This window comes from Chiroxiphia lanceolata, chromosome 16 (assembly GCF_009829145.1).
Source record: "Chiroxiphia lanceolata isolate bChiLan1 chromosome 16, bChiLan1.pri, whole genome shotgun sequence".
NCBI classification, from domain to species: domain Eukaryota; kingdom Metazoa; phylum Chordata; class Aves; order Passeriformes; family Pipridae; genus Chiroxiphia; species Chiroxiphia lanceolata.
This window is the reverse complement of record NC_045652.1, coordinates 11,984,870-12,001,451: the sequence shown is the minus strand read 5'-3', so window position 1 is coordinate 12,001,451 and position 16,582 is coordinate 11,984,870. Positions and strand designations below refer to the sequence as shown.

At 39.8% G+C, this 16,582-nt stretch overlaps 1 protein-coding gene across 1 annotated transcript in view; it reads left to right on the top strand.

Moving 5' to 3' along the window:
- MAD1L1 (mitotic arrest deficient 1 like 1) overlaps window positions 1-16,582 on the top strand; it is a 356,738-nt gene that overhangs the window by 31,347 nt on the left and 308,809 nt on the right. Inside the window, exon 10 of the mRNA XM_032704408.1 lies at window positions 6,307-6,393. Within this exon, the coding sequence (XP_032560299.1) occupies window positions 6,307-6,393 (87 nt within the window). The remainder of the gene's footprint in view (window positions 1-6,306; window positions 6,394-16,582) is intronic.

Here is a 16,582-nt window from a genome sequence, read left to right as displayed (position 1 = left end):
TAGGGATGAGAAAGAGGTTTGGACTGTTGAAACATCTGCCAGATGATTAATTTTTTTTTTTCAGAAGTAAGATTAATGTTATCTCCTTGAACCCTTAATTGTATCTTTAAAGTAGAAGTGAAACTTAAAAGATGAGTTGTTATGATGCCATATCGTTAACTTTGGGAGGAAAAAACCTTTCTTCATTAAAATCCAAAAAACTCTATCAACTGGAATCTAAGACAGTTTTCTTTTTTTTTTTCTTCCCTCTTCAAATTACAGCTTGATTGAATTAATTGCTAATTTTGCAGTTGCTTCAAAAGAGAGGTATCAATTGTCTTTAGAATTGTCAAGACACTTATGAACACTTAAAATGTTTTCTTACAAATAAGTTGTTCTTCTGCTTCAAGTGGTTAATGGGGACATTTGCTTTGGTAAAAAGAAATTGGATTTGTTGATTCTATCTGTACACAAATAAGAGTTTTCTAAATGAAGGGAACCTCAGAGGCTGAGATTGTTTATTGCTTTCACTTACACTTCAGATTTCCTCTGTTTGCTTTGTACATAAAACATTAAGCAGGCACTTTACTGGAGAAACAGTCTCGGGTATACCTTTAAATGACTAAAGATATGTGACTGCTCTTCAAAACATTTTAATCAGTGGTACAGAGCACTAAATGTGCCCTAATTGCCTAGAAATGTTGAGAAATTGTTTCTGTGACTAATGTGTGTAGGAGATTCTGGACCATATGGATTGGTTAATGTAGTCAGCAATGGAAAGGGAGGATAAAGGTGTGGAGATACGAACAAACAAGTGTAACTACCTGGACTGGAGCTTGAGGGGGCTTTTTTTCTACAGGAGAAATGCTGTTGTGAAACTTAACTCGCAGAACTTCCAGGTCGGGACACCAGATTTTAGGGGCAATGTTTTCCTCTGGTCTGGTGAAGGAGAACTGAGGAATGCTCCCAGGGAGGTGATGCATATTTTGAGGAGAAAGGGATGTTAAGCAACTTATAGCTTTCTCATGCAACCTTGGAGTTAATACAAGCAAATTAAACTGAAGAATTCTGTGTTGCTGTATCCTGGGAAGTCTGGATGTGCTGTTGTGATTATTGTTATTTGCTGAACTTTCTTGAAGGGTGAGTCCTCCCAGGAACTGAGCTGCTTTTGGACTTGGTGAAGCTTCAGAAATAAACAGGAGTCCTGTAAACTAGAGATAAAGGAGTTAAAGCAGTAGTGGAGCTCAAATATACAAAAAGGATGTTTGAGACTCACTTCAGACATAAGGAAAAAGACTATTACAGACACTATTACAGGCCTTTCTAATCATACAGAAATATTTAAAACAACTAAACTGCCTTTCCAGAAATCTTCTGTTGTTGTCATGTTATCATTCTGTGTTTTGTTCTTCAGATGCTGTTGTTTTCCTGCCTGGGAAGAAGATTAAATTATTTTTTAAAAGCAGAAAAGGTTCTTCTTCAGGAGAGGAGAATTTCAGAATCTGTTTATGTTTCTTATACATAATACAAAAAGAGATAAGGAACAAAATAAATATTTTATACTTTTAGGAGATTGCCTTTAAAAAACCAAACCAAACGCCACAAAAAACGCTGGAAATTGTTTTTCATTGAAAAGAACTAAACAGATGTGACCTCTCTTTCTGTTCCTGATTCTCTTAACAAGCAGTTCAATAAAGACTTCTGTCTCTGGTCTTTATCCATTTATTGTGCTGAAGTGTAAAACCTAAAATACTGTGCCAAAAATCTGGTAATGTTCCATTTCAATTTAATATGACTTAGTCCAGACAACCAAATCTGTCATTGTATATTCATACTGAGTTAAAACTATAAAGAGAAATGTTAATCCAGCAAACTTCCAAAAATAGGTTATTCTGAGTAATTTGGTATTATAAATGTGATATTAGTTTGGTAGTTTGAATGAAATTTAATTAAAAGAAAAAGCATTGAAAAACTCAGTTCTCCAGATATAGTTGACCAAGTGCCTGCTTTTCTCTTTAGTTTTGCTTTTGTCTTGCACTTCCATAGTTAAAATTTAATGTTGATCTCTAGCTACAATGAAACCTCTCCCTTTGCTGTGCATTTTGAAACATTTTATAGAAGCAACAAGAAGTTGACATTCTAATAAATTATAAATTAAAAATTTTTTTCTTTAACATTTTCATCTGCTTACTGAGTCTTAGTTTAATGTTACTTCAGCAGCTAATTCTCAGTGTGTCACTGTCACAGTTCATACTGAAATGGTAATAGATCCTTAACTAAGAACAGGGCTTTCCTCCAAATCCAGTGAAATGTCAGTTGTGTGCATTTAAAAACAAGGCATAAAAAATAGCAAAAGCTGTTTTCCTTGTTAAAAAATGTGCCAGTGGGTGCTGAAAGTCATTGTATGACTTGGTTGGACATCCCATTAAGTTAATTTTTCACTTCATTGGAACAGTTTTAGGTTTTTATCATTCTCAAATTGCTCCTTTTCAAATTGCCTGTGCTCCAAAGGAAGGCAAAGAGCTTTGGTTAACAGCAGTGTTGTGCCTCTCCTGCTTTACTGTGCTCTAAGCTATGCTGGACTAATTTTCTTGTTTAGGGCAAAACAAAAAAAATCTTGTTTCCAAGTTGGGCTTAAATTCACCTGTTTGGTTTTTTGATTCTTGCTTAAATGTTATTGCAGAAGGAAGTGGGGTCTGGGGATGGGATGGTGGGACAGAGGAAGAACACTGGAGCTTTTGGCTCATTGTGCCTTGCCCAGGAGAAAGGATCTGAAGTCAGTGATTTCTTCTGCACCTGCAGTTTGGAAGCCACTTTGTCACTTGTTGTTCACGTTATCTTTATGTTTACAAAGCATGTGCCTCAGTTCTAGTGACACACTGCTCTTAGTCAGACCATCCCGTGTGTCCCTTCACAGGATTTTGCACGGCTGATGCAGACCAGGTGTGGGGGTTTTTTGTGGTTCCAGAGGCTCCATCATTCCCTGGGAAAGGAAGCTGCCTGCAGCTTTGCAGGGCAAACAGTGACAGTGCTCAGCTTTTTAGGAAGGAGTTCTGGGTCTGTTCCTGTCAGGAGAGGGTTTCAAACTTCCCTCAAGGAGCTGTGGTGATTCCAGTAGTGTTGGTAAGCTGTGTTGTCATACAGGTGCTCTTAAAGCAGATTTCTTGGCTTTCTAATACTGGTTTTAATATCAACTGTTCCACAGGGAATGGAGGGAGCTTAGCAAAAATGATATACATCAGACAAGGCTCTCAAGGCCAGAACATGTGTGTTGGGATGCTGACAAATGTCTCTTTTTTCTTGGCATTGTTTTCAGAAACTTTTGAAACTGGTTACAGCTGGTTGGTGTTTGCAGTGCTTTGGGATTGGACCAATTCTCTTCAAATTGAAAGCTCTGATTTAATATTAGTGTGCGTGCAGTGTCATTCCTCTACTTGTAACTGTGGAAATTTGGCTTTTGCCAAGCTGTTGGTGACCAGGGTAGGATGTAGACCTCAGAAACAGGCTTTGAAACCTCCCAGTAAAGGTATTTGACAGCAGAGTGCATGCAAGGGGTGTCTTTGTCTCTGATCACCTGAGATGATTTAGCACTATAGAAAGTGAACTTTTCTTTGGAGGGGGTTAATACCCATTGCCTTTGTTTTCTCTGCTGCTCCACTTAAAAAAAATAAAATAATAGAAGGTATCTAATGCCAATAAAACATCTTCCAGAATTAAATGTAAACTTAAGCTGCCAATTGCTGGAACTGAGATTGGAAGCTGATTGTTGGTTTGAATGGCCAAACAGATGAGGATGATTGTTTTTTATTGGAAATCAGTCAGCAGCTCTCATTACTAGAAATCTGTGGCTTTTATAGTCCTGTCTCATTTTACTATTGGATTAATTTCAGTTCCCTGTCTCAGTCCTGATACACGATGGTATGAATTTCTGAGAAAATGAGTAAAAAATTGAGGCAAATACATTTTTTTTGCATGTTAGGAAAAGAGAAATCCGTGCTGTTATTTTATTGATGCAGGGACTAAACACTGGTGTGGGGGACTGGCACTCAACGTGGCCGGAGAGATGCCTGATACTAACTATCCTCGTGGTAAATCTGCTATATTTGGGTGAATTATGAGAGGTTTAGAACTGCATTTTTCAGAGCCTTGTTGTCTTGGCATTACGTTGTACAAAAATTGTTCCTGTTGAAATTGGTGTATCTGCTTAGAGCTTCTCTTTGCCAAACAGACTAAGCGTGCCCAGTCCATTTCTGTCTGGTGTTTTCTCTTTTTTTTTTTTTTTTAGCTTGTGAAAGATAGTGAAGTGGAAAGGGAAAACATACTTTGTCATTTTTTTTTCACATCAGAATTAATACCAAGTTCCCTTTATCCTTATCTCTAGAATTTTTAGTTAGAAACTGCTGTGAAAAGAGAACATCTACTTACTTAATTAATGAGGAAAAGGTCTGAGTCAGAGATCCATTTCCTGCAGATAGAACCCATGTTGAAATCACATTGTAGTTTTACAGATTGCTCTTATGGGATTTTTGTTGTTAGAGAAGTGTTAGATTTGAGCTCTTCAGAGCTGAGAGTCCCAAAAACCAGCAGTGTTTTGCTGTTGCTCCTGGATTATGTGGAGATGTGACTTCTGTCAGACTGGGTTGAATTAGTTCTCTGGTGCTCAGCCATCAGGTACCCTCAGTAAAGAGCTGGGGAACTACTCAAGTTGAGGATCCCTTCAGGCTCAGCTACAGGAGTTTGAAGTGTTCTTTAGTGTTGCAACACATTTGAAAACCCAGGTGCATGTTGGCTTAAAATTGACTTATCACTTCTACCAGAATTTGAATTTTAGATGTTTTAGCCAAGCCATCTCCAGGTTGTGTCTTGGTTTCTTCTCATAGTTTCCTTGGGCATTGAGTGTGATGTCTTTGAAGAATAGTTTCATCCTGTTCTGACTGGTTTCTTTGCTGCAGTGGGAGAACATGTCCATCTGTTTTATTGTATATTGACTGTTAAGATTTGGACGTAACACAAATTATATTAGAGCCCTCAAAGTTGTCTGCTGAGGAAGGAGACAAGTGTGCAGTTCTGAAAGTGAAACGCAGGAACTTTGCGATTGGGACTGCCAGAATTGAATCCTATTTGCATCAACTCAGTGTTTAACTAATTTTCGCTTGACTGGAAGTGACAGATGATAAAAGAGAAAAAGTGATACCTTTTCTGATGTGTATAGTTGGCTGAAAAGTGTTATCATCAGAGAAATTAGTTCTAGATTCAGTCAGAATCCCAATGGTCAAGCTAGAGGCACCTCTCCCTGTTTAGTTTTTGAAGTGGCAGGGGCCTTATTCTAGTGCTGTATTTGAATAAAGTAAAATCTGACCAGGCCTAATTTCAACTGCCAGCAAGAGTGAAACCTTGACTTGCATCTTGGGGACCACAACAGACTGTGTTTCTACAGATTTCATCGCTGCAAAACTGCCTTTCCACTCTCTCCCTGTGAAAAACCCTTTCAAGGTTTGGGTCACTTTTCCCCTTTGTGGGTGGTGCATCTTGTGGAGCAAAAGGATGTATGTACCTGGTACATACAGGGATACCCTTTCCAGCTTCCTTTCCTTTGGGGGAGTGTGATACAGGTGCTTCTCTTTTGGAATGGGAAAACCTTTCTGATGACTCAAGACAAAAATCTTTTCCTAATTTTTATAAGCTACCTTCATTTAGAGTGACCTAAAGAGACTCATGACTTAAAGAGAGGCTTTTGAAAGAACAGTTTCCTCCTGCAGAAAGGAGGTGTGGTGTCTGGCATTGTCATTGGACTTGATGAAAAAATAAACCTATTCCTGACAACTGTAGATCTATGGAAATCTTTGATGTCGTTGGCAAGGGAAGGTTGTCAGTGATACTTGAAGTATTACCTAGAGTTCTTGGTTTTTTTCTTCCCCCCCATGGCTCTGGAGTTATGATGTGTATGAAGGATCCTGAAGTCAGCACACTGGTAACTGTGTGACAACCCTGCTTTGAGTCACCTGTGATGTACCTGAACCTCTACACTCTGAGTGTGTTCAGCAGTAGCCAGAGTTATTGAATCATACAGACCGTATTTACATTTATTTCCTCCTTTTCTTACCATCGTAATATTAATCCTGTGATGATGCTGTGATGGCTTTAATAACACAGGATTTTGTGTGAGCCAAACAGGATGCAGCTCTCTGTTGTTCTAAGGGACTGCAGCATGTCAGGCCTTGGGATATTGCCTTGACTGCCTTTGGTGAGACCTGTTTTATGGTTATGTATGGAATGTAGTTTTTTAACCAATGACTTGTTAAAAAATTCCTGTTTTGTTTTAATTAGGACACCTGATGATCTCTCGAGGCAAATTGTGGCCCTGCAGCAACGGGAGCTTGCACTGAAAGAGCAGAACTCCACCTTCATGAACAGGTGAGTGATACCAGTGGTGGATGCTGATGGCAAAACTCTGCTGTAATAAAGCACTTAGAAAGGAAACAAGGACTGCAAACTGAGAGACCAGCTCTTTAGATTTCCTTGCTCTTCCGTGGAGCCTTCTGTGCTGTCTTCTTTCTCATGCTGATTTGGAGCTTTTTGCTTACTTAAATCCTTCAGGGGAAAAAAAAGATGAGGAACTGTGAGTAGATACAGTGAAGAGTTATTCGAGCTTTATGTTACGAGCTGAAGTGTTTGCAGGGGGAAATGAGTTGCTTTCCCAGACCGTTTCATCTGAAAAGGAAATGTCACAGCAAAATGTGCAAAGTAGCCACCTGGGTATGGGAAAGGGAGTAAGGGCTCTGAGGACTGTGAAATGAGTTGTAAAAGGACCAGTTTGTAGAGATGCTGGTGGAAAAGGATGTTTGCAGTTTTGATGGCAGAGTACTGCAAGGCTTTGGGAGGAGCAGTCCATTTATGGAGTGAGATATATATTTGAAATATGAGGGTGTTTAAGCCATTGCCCTGGTGTGGGAGTGAATATCTAATGGGAAAATGAATTTGTCTGCCAGAGCTTAACTTTCCAGCCTGCACTGGTTACACAGCCTTGCTGAACACAGCTCCATAGCGTGACACAAAGTCCTTCTCTCCCTCAGCATGCATATTTTTGCTTCCCTCACCGTTTATTTCTTCACATTAGGAACCCTCTGTCTGTTTTTGTTAAAAGCAATACCCCTGCCTTTCAAAAAGGCTCTGGACTGTTTGCATTGCGGGGCTGTAGCTGCCTTGTCTGAGCAACAGGAGTGTGGAGAATTTCAGCCTTTGGTGTAAAGGTGTTGAATGTAAAGCAGTCACAGACCGTGGTTGAGCACAGGACAAGCACACTTAGCTTGACGTGGGCAGCATTTGCTAATGTTTCTCCTGAGGTACATTTTGGTTCAAGAGATGATTGTCTGTTGGGCTCTGCCTTAGTAATGATGGGCAGGATTCAAGCTGGGTGTTAAAAGCTTTGGTTGTGCTGCTGCTGTTAATGAAACTGTTTAGTCAGTTGTAAAATGGTTATCTAGGTGTAAATTCCCACCAGCGAGCCAGCCAAATTGGTTTGTGTTTTTTTTGCTGAGAAGCTTACAGTGGGGGGAAAAAAAAATCTCACTGATATAAACCCCACATTTCTTATATTAAAAATAAACCAAGAAAACCCTCAAACCCACAGTTGATTAAATGATCAAATAAAATGATCAATAAAATGGTAATGTTTGAGTTACAGATTTGGGTTGGTTTTTTTTTTTTAAGCTGCTTTTCACAGTCTCTCTGAGAAGTGGTTTTTCTAAATTTATTAATGGCCAAGGGGAATCATCTGTTGAAAAAGCAGCTTTTTGGTAGTGTCTGTTCATCTAGATGTAATCGTGCCAATTTAGTTTAAAAATAAAAACACGATTAAAATTACTTTTTGATTTCAAGTTAAATGGGCTGTAAAGCCTGCTTAAATTAAAATTGTAACATTTTCCTGATGCAATGCTGTGTGTCATTTCTGAAACTGGTAATTTTGACTTTCTTCTGTCACATACTTTATTCTGCCGTAAAAGGTAGGCAATAAGATACATTTTTAAAAACGTTTCATTACAGATGATTTGAAAGTTCCCAGGAGAAGGTTTTGAGTCTTTGGAAATAAAGCCTCGTTAAGGAAGAAAACCTAATTTTCTCCTTTCCCTGAATCTTTTCCAGATTTAGCTGATGGTCTTCTCTTTTATTTGTTTCCTAATTGTGTTCAGGATTGTCTGTGTATTGCAATAACTTAATATGTGGTCGTACCTCCCTCTAGTGATGGAGCCCAGCACTTATTCAGCTTTCTATTGTTTTGTTTTTTTTTTTTTTCCAGCTACAAGTTCTTTTGCCCTTAGTTGAAATATGTTGTCTTCAGTGCTGATAGTGCAATGTTTGATTTATAAAGTCGGTGGCTATGTGTGTTTAGAGCAAGTGTGCAGTACAAACACCAAATATTTTTGCCTGCCTAAAAGTCTTGGATTAGTTTTCTCCATTAAAATTAATGGTTTGGTAAATGCTTAAGAAAACATCATCAGATGTTGGCATCTAAATTTATTTTTATGGCAATGAAGTGGAGAATCTCAGATAGTCCTGGCTTACCTGTTGCTACAGTGCAAAATTCAGTTTAGTAGAGGAGGTTTCAGTGTGAAGTTAGAGACGATTGATTATATGACCCTCTTCCCTAAATGGCTGATCACCAAGCTTTTAAACACAGGCAGAAGAGTGCCTGGAAGGTAATTTTTTTGCAAGCTGATTATTCTTTGTCTCAGTCTTTACACTGTAGTGAGCTTGGTTTTTATTCTTAGTAATGGTACCTTTCCAACACTGTTTAGTGACTGTGATAGACACTTGCCAGCTACTATTTGTCTCACAATATGACAAACAGTCTCCAGTTTCTTTTCAATAACAGGAGATGCTCAGGAGCAAAGCAGGAGTTAATTGTTAATGTAGGGGCATAGGAGCAGGAAGTGACTTCAGAAAACAAAGGAGGCGTGGAAAAGGTACCACAGGGGAATAATTTGCTATGTGAGGTGCCATCCATTTCTGTAAAACTGGAGACAGATCTAGATCTAGTGCCCCTTAGCTGATCTAAAATGGGGAGTTATGGTTAATACACACACAATAACAACTTTTTCCAAATGGCATGTGGCTTTGCTAAAGAGACAAAATTTATTTTATCTCAATTTTCCATCCTTCACCCACTTTCCATTTATTCCTGTGCGTTTTTTAGGGCCAGTGTTTGTGTTACTGAAAAGGCCCTAGAGATCATCCCACCACAAAGAGGCAACCCCATTACAAACCCACCTTTTGCACTGGTATTTGCTTGCAGTGCAGTCTGTGTTTTGTGTAGCCTGTGCAGTTGCCAATGTCTCAAGGCCTCCCAGAGATCAAATGATGATGCATATCCCATTTGCTCCATCACCCACCTTGGGTGCTTTTAGACACGGAACCGCAGCACTGAATTTCCTGAACCACAGGTTGAAATCAATTCCTTTTAACAGTGATTGTTTACATGTTTGAGTTGCACAGACTCCCTCGGAGCTTGCTATTTTTCCTGGGGCAGAAAACCTTCCTGTGGTGCCAGCATGGGGAAAGAGGAGAGGGTCCCTTCAGCAATGAACACGTAAGCACCAACTCACTTCTCTTGGCAACTTCAGGATCGCTGAGTAATGTAGCTGAAAGTGCCATTAATCGTGCGTGATGGACTCTCACTGCTGGTTTGGAGTGTGTTGCTGGAAGTCTTATAAATAGAGTAAATTATACTTGCAGCAGCAGCAGCAGCAGGAGGAAGTATCGTGGAGCTTTATAACTGCAGAACAAAGATAGCAATCCAAAGGTTCAAAAGCTCAAAAGAAGATTGCCCAGGGTCACTTTGATAGCACCAAGTGTGTCTGCTCTGCTGTTTAGGAAAAAGTGATGAAAGGAAGGTGTTTAATTAGGGGGTCAAGTTAACCATGCAGCCACCATTAGTTAAAGCACATTTTCCCCCCTGACTGTGAATGCTGTAGGCATTGTGCACTGAAATGTGTTGATGGTTGTAGTTTATAATATGAAAAGTCGGCCAAGTGATTCATAAGCTTTTGTCTTATGGAAAAATGATGTAGTAGTTGCACTGTTTTGTTTTGTTTTTTTTTTTAAGTGAGAAAAGCTGCATATTTATTTTGCATGATTTCTAGCTGCATATTTGGAGTCTCTGGAGAGATTTTCTAAAACAATCCTGGCAGAGTATTCTAGAATTTGAGACATAGGGGGAAGCTTCTCATCAGCGTTGTCCTGTGAGGTGGTTAACGTGAAGGAATGAGGCTGCTTACAGCTCGAGCTTTGCTGCAGTTCTGAAGGACAGGCTGTGAAAATGGACTTCTTTGGTTACTTGTGGTACCTCCCAGAATGGTCATCTCTTGTTGTCCAAATACGATATTGACTTTGGGCCTTGAGATGTCTTTTGGAAAGTCAAATACAAGGAAACACGCAGGTGAAGTTGGTTCAGGACAGGGTGAAGGGCACAAAGGAAAATGGAAGAGCAGTAAATCTTTGGTTCTGGTGTTGAGATCCTGAAGCTGATGGCTTATTCCCATCACCTGCTGTCAGAGAGCCAACCATGTGTTTTGACATATTGTTTCATGTGGGAAAAGGGACATACAGAATGTGTTTGAAAAAGTATTTTCCTACTCCAAGTGCTCACAGAGTTGTGTTTAAAGTCATGGTTGTTTACCACTTTTACTCATATAAATCGTGTTAAACTGATTTGCCCAAAGAACCTGCTCTGTGTGTTGCTGCTTAAAATGAAATAAACTCGAAAACCACAGAAGACTGGGGAATGTAGATTGCAAACTGAAAAGAAAATGCTTTTAGGTTGGGCAGCAGGGTTTGTTTAAAAAAACAATGGGTGAGTGATGATAAGCCCAGAGCTGTCCATCTCCATAAGGGCTGTTAACTCAGAAGTGTTGTAAATCTATTGCCCATCTTCTCTTTTCCTTGGATGTCCCAAGGTGTGTCAGTCACAAAAACAAATAGAGCCTGTGAGACTTCTTCCCCTAATCTTCTGGAAAGTTGCACAGAAGTTTAATTACAGTGAAGTGTCTTTTATCTGACAGAGGAAGTGCTAGCTTTTTAATAGGCTTTATGAGTTATTTTGTGATCAAAAGAAGCACTTAGTGTCTAATACAGGGCGAGGTAGGGAAGTTTTTTCCCTTCCTTTGTTCATCTATATGGCACATTGCACCTTGATTTATATGTGGAGGTCTCTGCGTACCTAATACCAGACAAATGTTTATTCACAGTGCTTCAGGGCAATATTAACTGCTGGCAGGTTCTGCATTCATTTACAGAGTGAGGTTATGAAGAAATGACTGTAGGTATTGCTTTTTTGTTCTCCAAAATGGATCTTTCCTTCACTTTTATAGCAGAAGGTACTTGGTAGTATCCCATTAAGTGACCAATCTACATATTCAAACAGTAAGCTTCTAGAGTAACATCTGGTTATTCATGGCTCTAATTGGGTAGATACAAAGCTTTTCTAATTTTTTTCTGTCATATAGTTAGCAGAAAATAGGAAGGCAAAAAATAATTTAACCAAGACATTGACTTATGCTTCTAATTCAAAAAACATGGGATTTTGCCCAGACCTTTGCTTTTCATGATTGTGCCATTTTTAGTCTGATTTCCTGAGGAAGTGAAGCTTATTACTGTGCTTTGTGCATGTATGTAGATGAGATTGTCTGTGCCTACCCTACACTTTTGAACTTGCAAGTTGTGTTCTGACAAGTTTGGCAGATGGTAGAGGTCTCAAAAATAATAAATTTCAGCAAGTTTAAGGAAATCAGATCTTCATCTCCCAGGAAGACATCCTGAGGTCATGTCCTGTTTGAGATCAGAGCCCTGCAAGCAAACAGACCCTCCTAAATGTCACATTCTCAGTGAGGCTCCTTTGAAGACCAGGCCTCCTTGGCCACCTTGAGCCTGGCACTCAGGGAACCCTGTTCTGGTACCCTGGTAGCATCACAATCCATAATTCCTGCTATGCTTTCCAAAGGCTTGTGGCATTTGATAGTCCCATGGCAACGTCATTGGCATCGTTTTCATGCTTTTCATGTTTCATATCATTTTGATATGAGAAACAGAAGTCTACTTGAGTCAATAGTCACCTTTGGAGAGAGAAACCCATAGGAAACCAGGCAACTTTGGTTCTGGAGCTCATGGAACTACTCTTTCTGTTTAAAAGAAAATATATAGGGAGAGCCTAAAAAGCTGCCTAGAGGGGACAGACATAATGGTAACTGTACCATCTTCTCAGCCTGGAGCTCTGTAGAAGCTGTGTAGTGCAAAATCAGCACAAATATTAATACTTGGTTTCTTACCTTTTATTTGACTGTGCTTCTGGGAGAACATTCAGGGATAATCTGTGCTCTGATCACTTCTAATGATTAAAAAAATGTTAGAAATTATTTAACTCTGTTCTTAATAGTTCTTGTTCCAATGTTTGTGATTGACCCCGGGCATTGCTACCAACATCCCTGATGCCTGTGCATCTCTTTATTACTAGAGTGAACAATAGCTTTTATTTGTTAGTGCTCACCTGGAGATGCTGATTCAGCATTCCCTTGGTAGCAGTGTGCATTATTGACCAGAAAAATGTGTAAAAATAAACAGTTAGTTTGATAGGAAGCACAGACTGTTCCTGGTGGTGTGTTGTACAGCAGACACTGTGTTTCAACCCGGAGCTGCACTGTAAAAGTTAGGGAAGGAGAAGTCAGCCTCGCATCTCTTCTGTGCATGACTCACATCTGCACTATAAATCTTTCCCTTCTGTGAGATTAAAATTCCTAAAAATTCCAGCTGAAATAGATGTATCTTAATACTAGTCAGGAGTTCTCAGAAACCAGAATGAATATTTAGAATTATTGAAGTAATTAGAAGTCAAAACTTATTATCTATTTTCATTATTCTTATTCTTTCCTTCTTAGCAGAGGGATGCTATGATCAAATTAATGATTTACAGGAGGCTGATGGGCAAAGGAAGAGTGCTCCACATCGGTGGTATATTTGTGATATGAATACAAAGGGAGGAATTGTAATCTCAGCTGTGCAGTAGGCAGCAGTACAAAAATATTCTACTTTGAAACCAATAGTATTATGTAAAACCATATATTCAGCCTATTGCCAAGCTTTGTGTAGAGCTCTGGGAATTGTAGTGCTTTAAGATTTCCAGTTCTTAGGGATTTGTCTTTTATTGCCTCTGCAGCGTGGCAGTATGTCTTGAAAAACTGGATGTGAGTTGGAAAGAGGAGAGCCTGTCAGTTTGGTAATATCTTGAGGAATCAGTCTTGAAGTCACCAGGATGCTTCCATGGACGAGGTAGATGAATGTAGCCCGAGAAGTCCTGACTTAATTTCTGGAGCAGCTTTGTGTTTACCTGGGTTGTGCTGAGTCACTTAATACAGTGACCGAGTGTCTCACGTTCTCACACGCAGATCCAGAAGACCACAGGAATGAAAACTAACACCTCTGCTCATCTGTCCTGCCTAGTCTGCACCTCGTTATTTTTAAGGCAGATAAAACACATTAATTCCTATCTATGAAGAACTTTTTGTTTCCTTGTCCCCCAAAAGCATGTGTTACACGTCTGTTTCTTCCCCTTTAGTATCTTAAAATGATATTCCTGGCCACAGCTCCTGAACTGTTGAAGTGTTTCATGAGAAACTGTCAACAGTCAAACAAGTCTGTGTATAAGTTTTTTTGCTCTTAATTTGTAATGCTGGAACTGCAATATAGCTTTCCTGAGCAGCCATGGGAAGCCAGAGGAAGATTGGTGGCAGAATGCAGAATGAATTTTCTGTCTCTTTGTACTCATTTACCTGAACACCTCCTGTAGTTGCTGTAATAAGAGGAGTGTCGAAGACTATGGATTTTTCTAAAGTATTTTAGGATACTGTTTGTATTGTTTATTTTAAGCAGACTGATGGGGACAGGCAGAATACACTGAGACATTTTACCAAGGTAAATGTGAATTCTCTAGGATTTTGTAACTGCTGTGAAGTGGTGTCAGTTCAAATACTGCACAGAATAAGGTTATGTCTGAAAAAATAGGTTGTCTGGCCTGGGATGTCTCAATCAGTTGATCGTATCTGCACATACACTTTGTTCAGCTCCATAACTAATCACCTCTCTAACAATTTCTCATCTGGATCACATCATCTCTACTGCCTGCCACTTTCAGCCTGCTGTTATTGGTATTTTCATTATGTGTTTTCCTTTTAATATTCTTCATGGCTGCTTGCATGCACATGTGAATGTACAGAGTGAAATACTGTATGTATATCACTGGTGGTGGTTATAAATATTCTCCTACTGTCAAAGTTTTATCATCTGTACAAAAGACATACTGCTTGGAAAGTTTAATAAAGAAGTAAGCTGCTTGTCTTTTTTAGCTGTGTAAGGCAAAAAAAAACTTGTCATAAACTGCAGTCAACCCCCCTCCCAAAAAGCAGCTTTCTCTTGCTGCTCTGAAAGTTAAATGACTAATGTGCATAATTTATTTGAGCATCTGTGCTAAAAACTTGCATACCAAGTTTTAGTTCAATGTGATCAACAATGGCGAAAATTAGGATTTATCATGGAAATGCTGACGGATGTGAACATGTGTAGGCTAAACCGGTGCCTGACAAACCTTCTTATTGTGCAATGCTAATGGTGAAACACATTTTTTTTTTCTGCTGTAATTGCATTTCCCCCCCGGCTGCTTAATTTTCTCCTTTTCAAATTCGGTAGTTTTAGCTGCACTTCATATTTGGATTCCTGCTTTTTCTGGAGTCTGCATAAAACCTCCTAAGTTGTCTTGTGATATTTCTAAGCATAAGGTACCCTGAGCTGCCTGGGTGAGCGAGGGGAGTGTTGGCATCCTGAGCTAGGGCTGGTGCTTTGCAGTAACGAGCTCAGAACAGGAGATGGTGCCGGCAGCCTTGGCAGCTGCTCTGGCTTCCCTCCCCTCCTCCTCCACCTTCTCTGCCTTGCACAGCCAGGGTGTTGTCACCAGGATTATAAATTCTGGAGCCAATTAGCTAAAAAATGTTAAAAGTGAAAGGAAAGAAAGAAGCTGTAGAACATCTTGATGTGAATGTGCCTCTCTCAGAAACTCTTTCTGTGGAGAGCTCAGATCACAGAATCACAGAATGGTTTGGGTTGGAAGGGACCTTAAAGACCATCGCATTCCAACCCCCTGCCATGGATGGGGATGTGATTTACTGGACCAGGTTGCTCAGGGTCCCATCCTTCCTGGCCTTGAACACCTCCTGGGATGGGATATCCACAACCTCTCTGGGAAACCTGTGCCAGGGCCTCACCACCCTCTGGGTAAAGAATTTCTTCCTAGTAACTGGCCTAAGCCTGCCCTCTGTCAGTGTGAAACCACTGCCCCTTGTCCTGTCACTGTCTACTTGTATAAAAAGTCCATCTCCCTCCTTTTTATAAGCCCCTTTAGGCACTTGAGGACCACAATAAGGTCTCCCTGGAGCTGTCTATTCTCCAGGCTGCACAACCCCAGCTCTCTCAGCCTGTCTTCCTAAGAGAAGCCTCCTGGCATCTTCATGGCCCAGCTGTAGCCTTTTACTACAGCTCTGATGTGGCTTTTGGTGCAGCATCAGACACTTTTGAGGCGTCTGGTTAAGGAAGGAGAAGCTGGTTTGGAGGAGTCAAGCAAAGGGAAACCAGCACAGGGCCTTCTTAAGAAATTGGGCTTATAAATAAGGTCTTCTGTTAAACATTGGAAAGATCCTGAGGGTTTGTGCCTTGCTAGTGCTTCCTCCTTTCTCTGTCTTTGTCCACAAGATTTCCTAAATTCCCAAATTCAGACTGATTGCTTGGTTCCTGCATGAGCATCACAGAAGGGAAATGTGTTTTAGTCAGTTCCTCTCTCTGTCTCTCTTTGAAACAGTATTTAGTGTGGTTTGGGGCAGCAGTGGTTCAGCCATGCCCTGTTGCTTAGAAGAAATTCTGATAATTTCTCAGTGCAGTCATTCTGTTGCAGGAATGTCCTTAGGAAGGAGAGGAGATAGAGATGGGTTCAGGAGGGGTAGTTGGCAACTGGTCCAGTTATTTTGTTGCTGGTTACTTGTTTTATTTTTCCTTTAACCATACAAGAAAAACTGTGGTAGGATGTGACATTTAGAGGGCCTGCTGGGGCTGGATGTGTGGTCAGAAGGAAGGGTTGGGCATGATGTTCTGTTAGAGTTTAAAACAGTATTCCAGCAAAATGTAATTTCCTTGTCATATATTATGTATAGACTGTTTTTACATATTTTCAATATTTAAAACAATGTTCATATTCATAACTTTTAAAATATGTTCTCACTGCTAAGAGATGGAAATCAGTTAAAATAAAAACCATGAAAAAAAATCCCAACAAACCCCCCAAGCTTTCCTTTTATTCAAGTAACAACAATCAAATTCTTATGAGTGGAAAAACTACTGAAGAGGCTCTCTGTTTCTCAGCCAGAGAAAGCTTTTGAAATATTTATGGAAATAAACCAAAATGTGTCCCTTTCTGACTGTACAAATAAGGGATTATCAGATCTAGCCTGTGGCAGTTACAGTACACAGAGTCCAAAGCATCTACAACTAATAAAAAAGAGCGTATGCTTTAAGA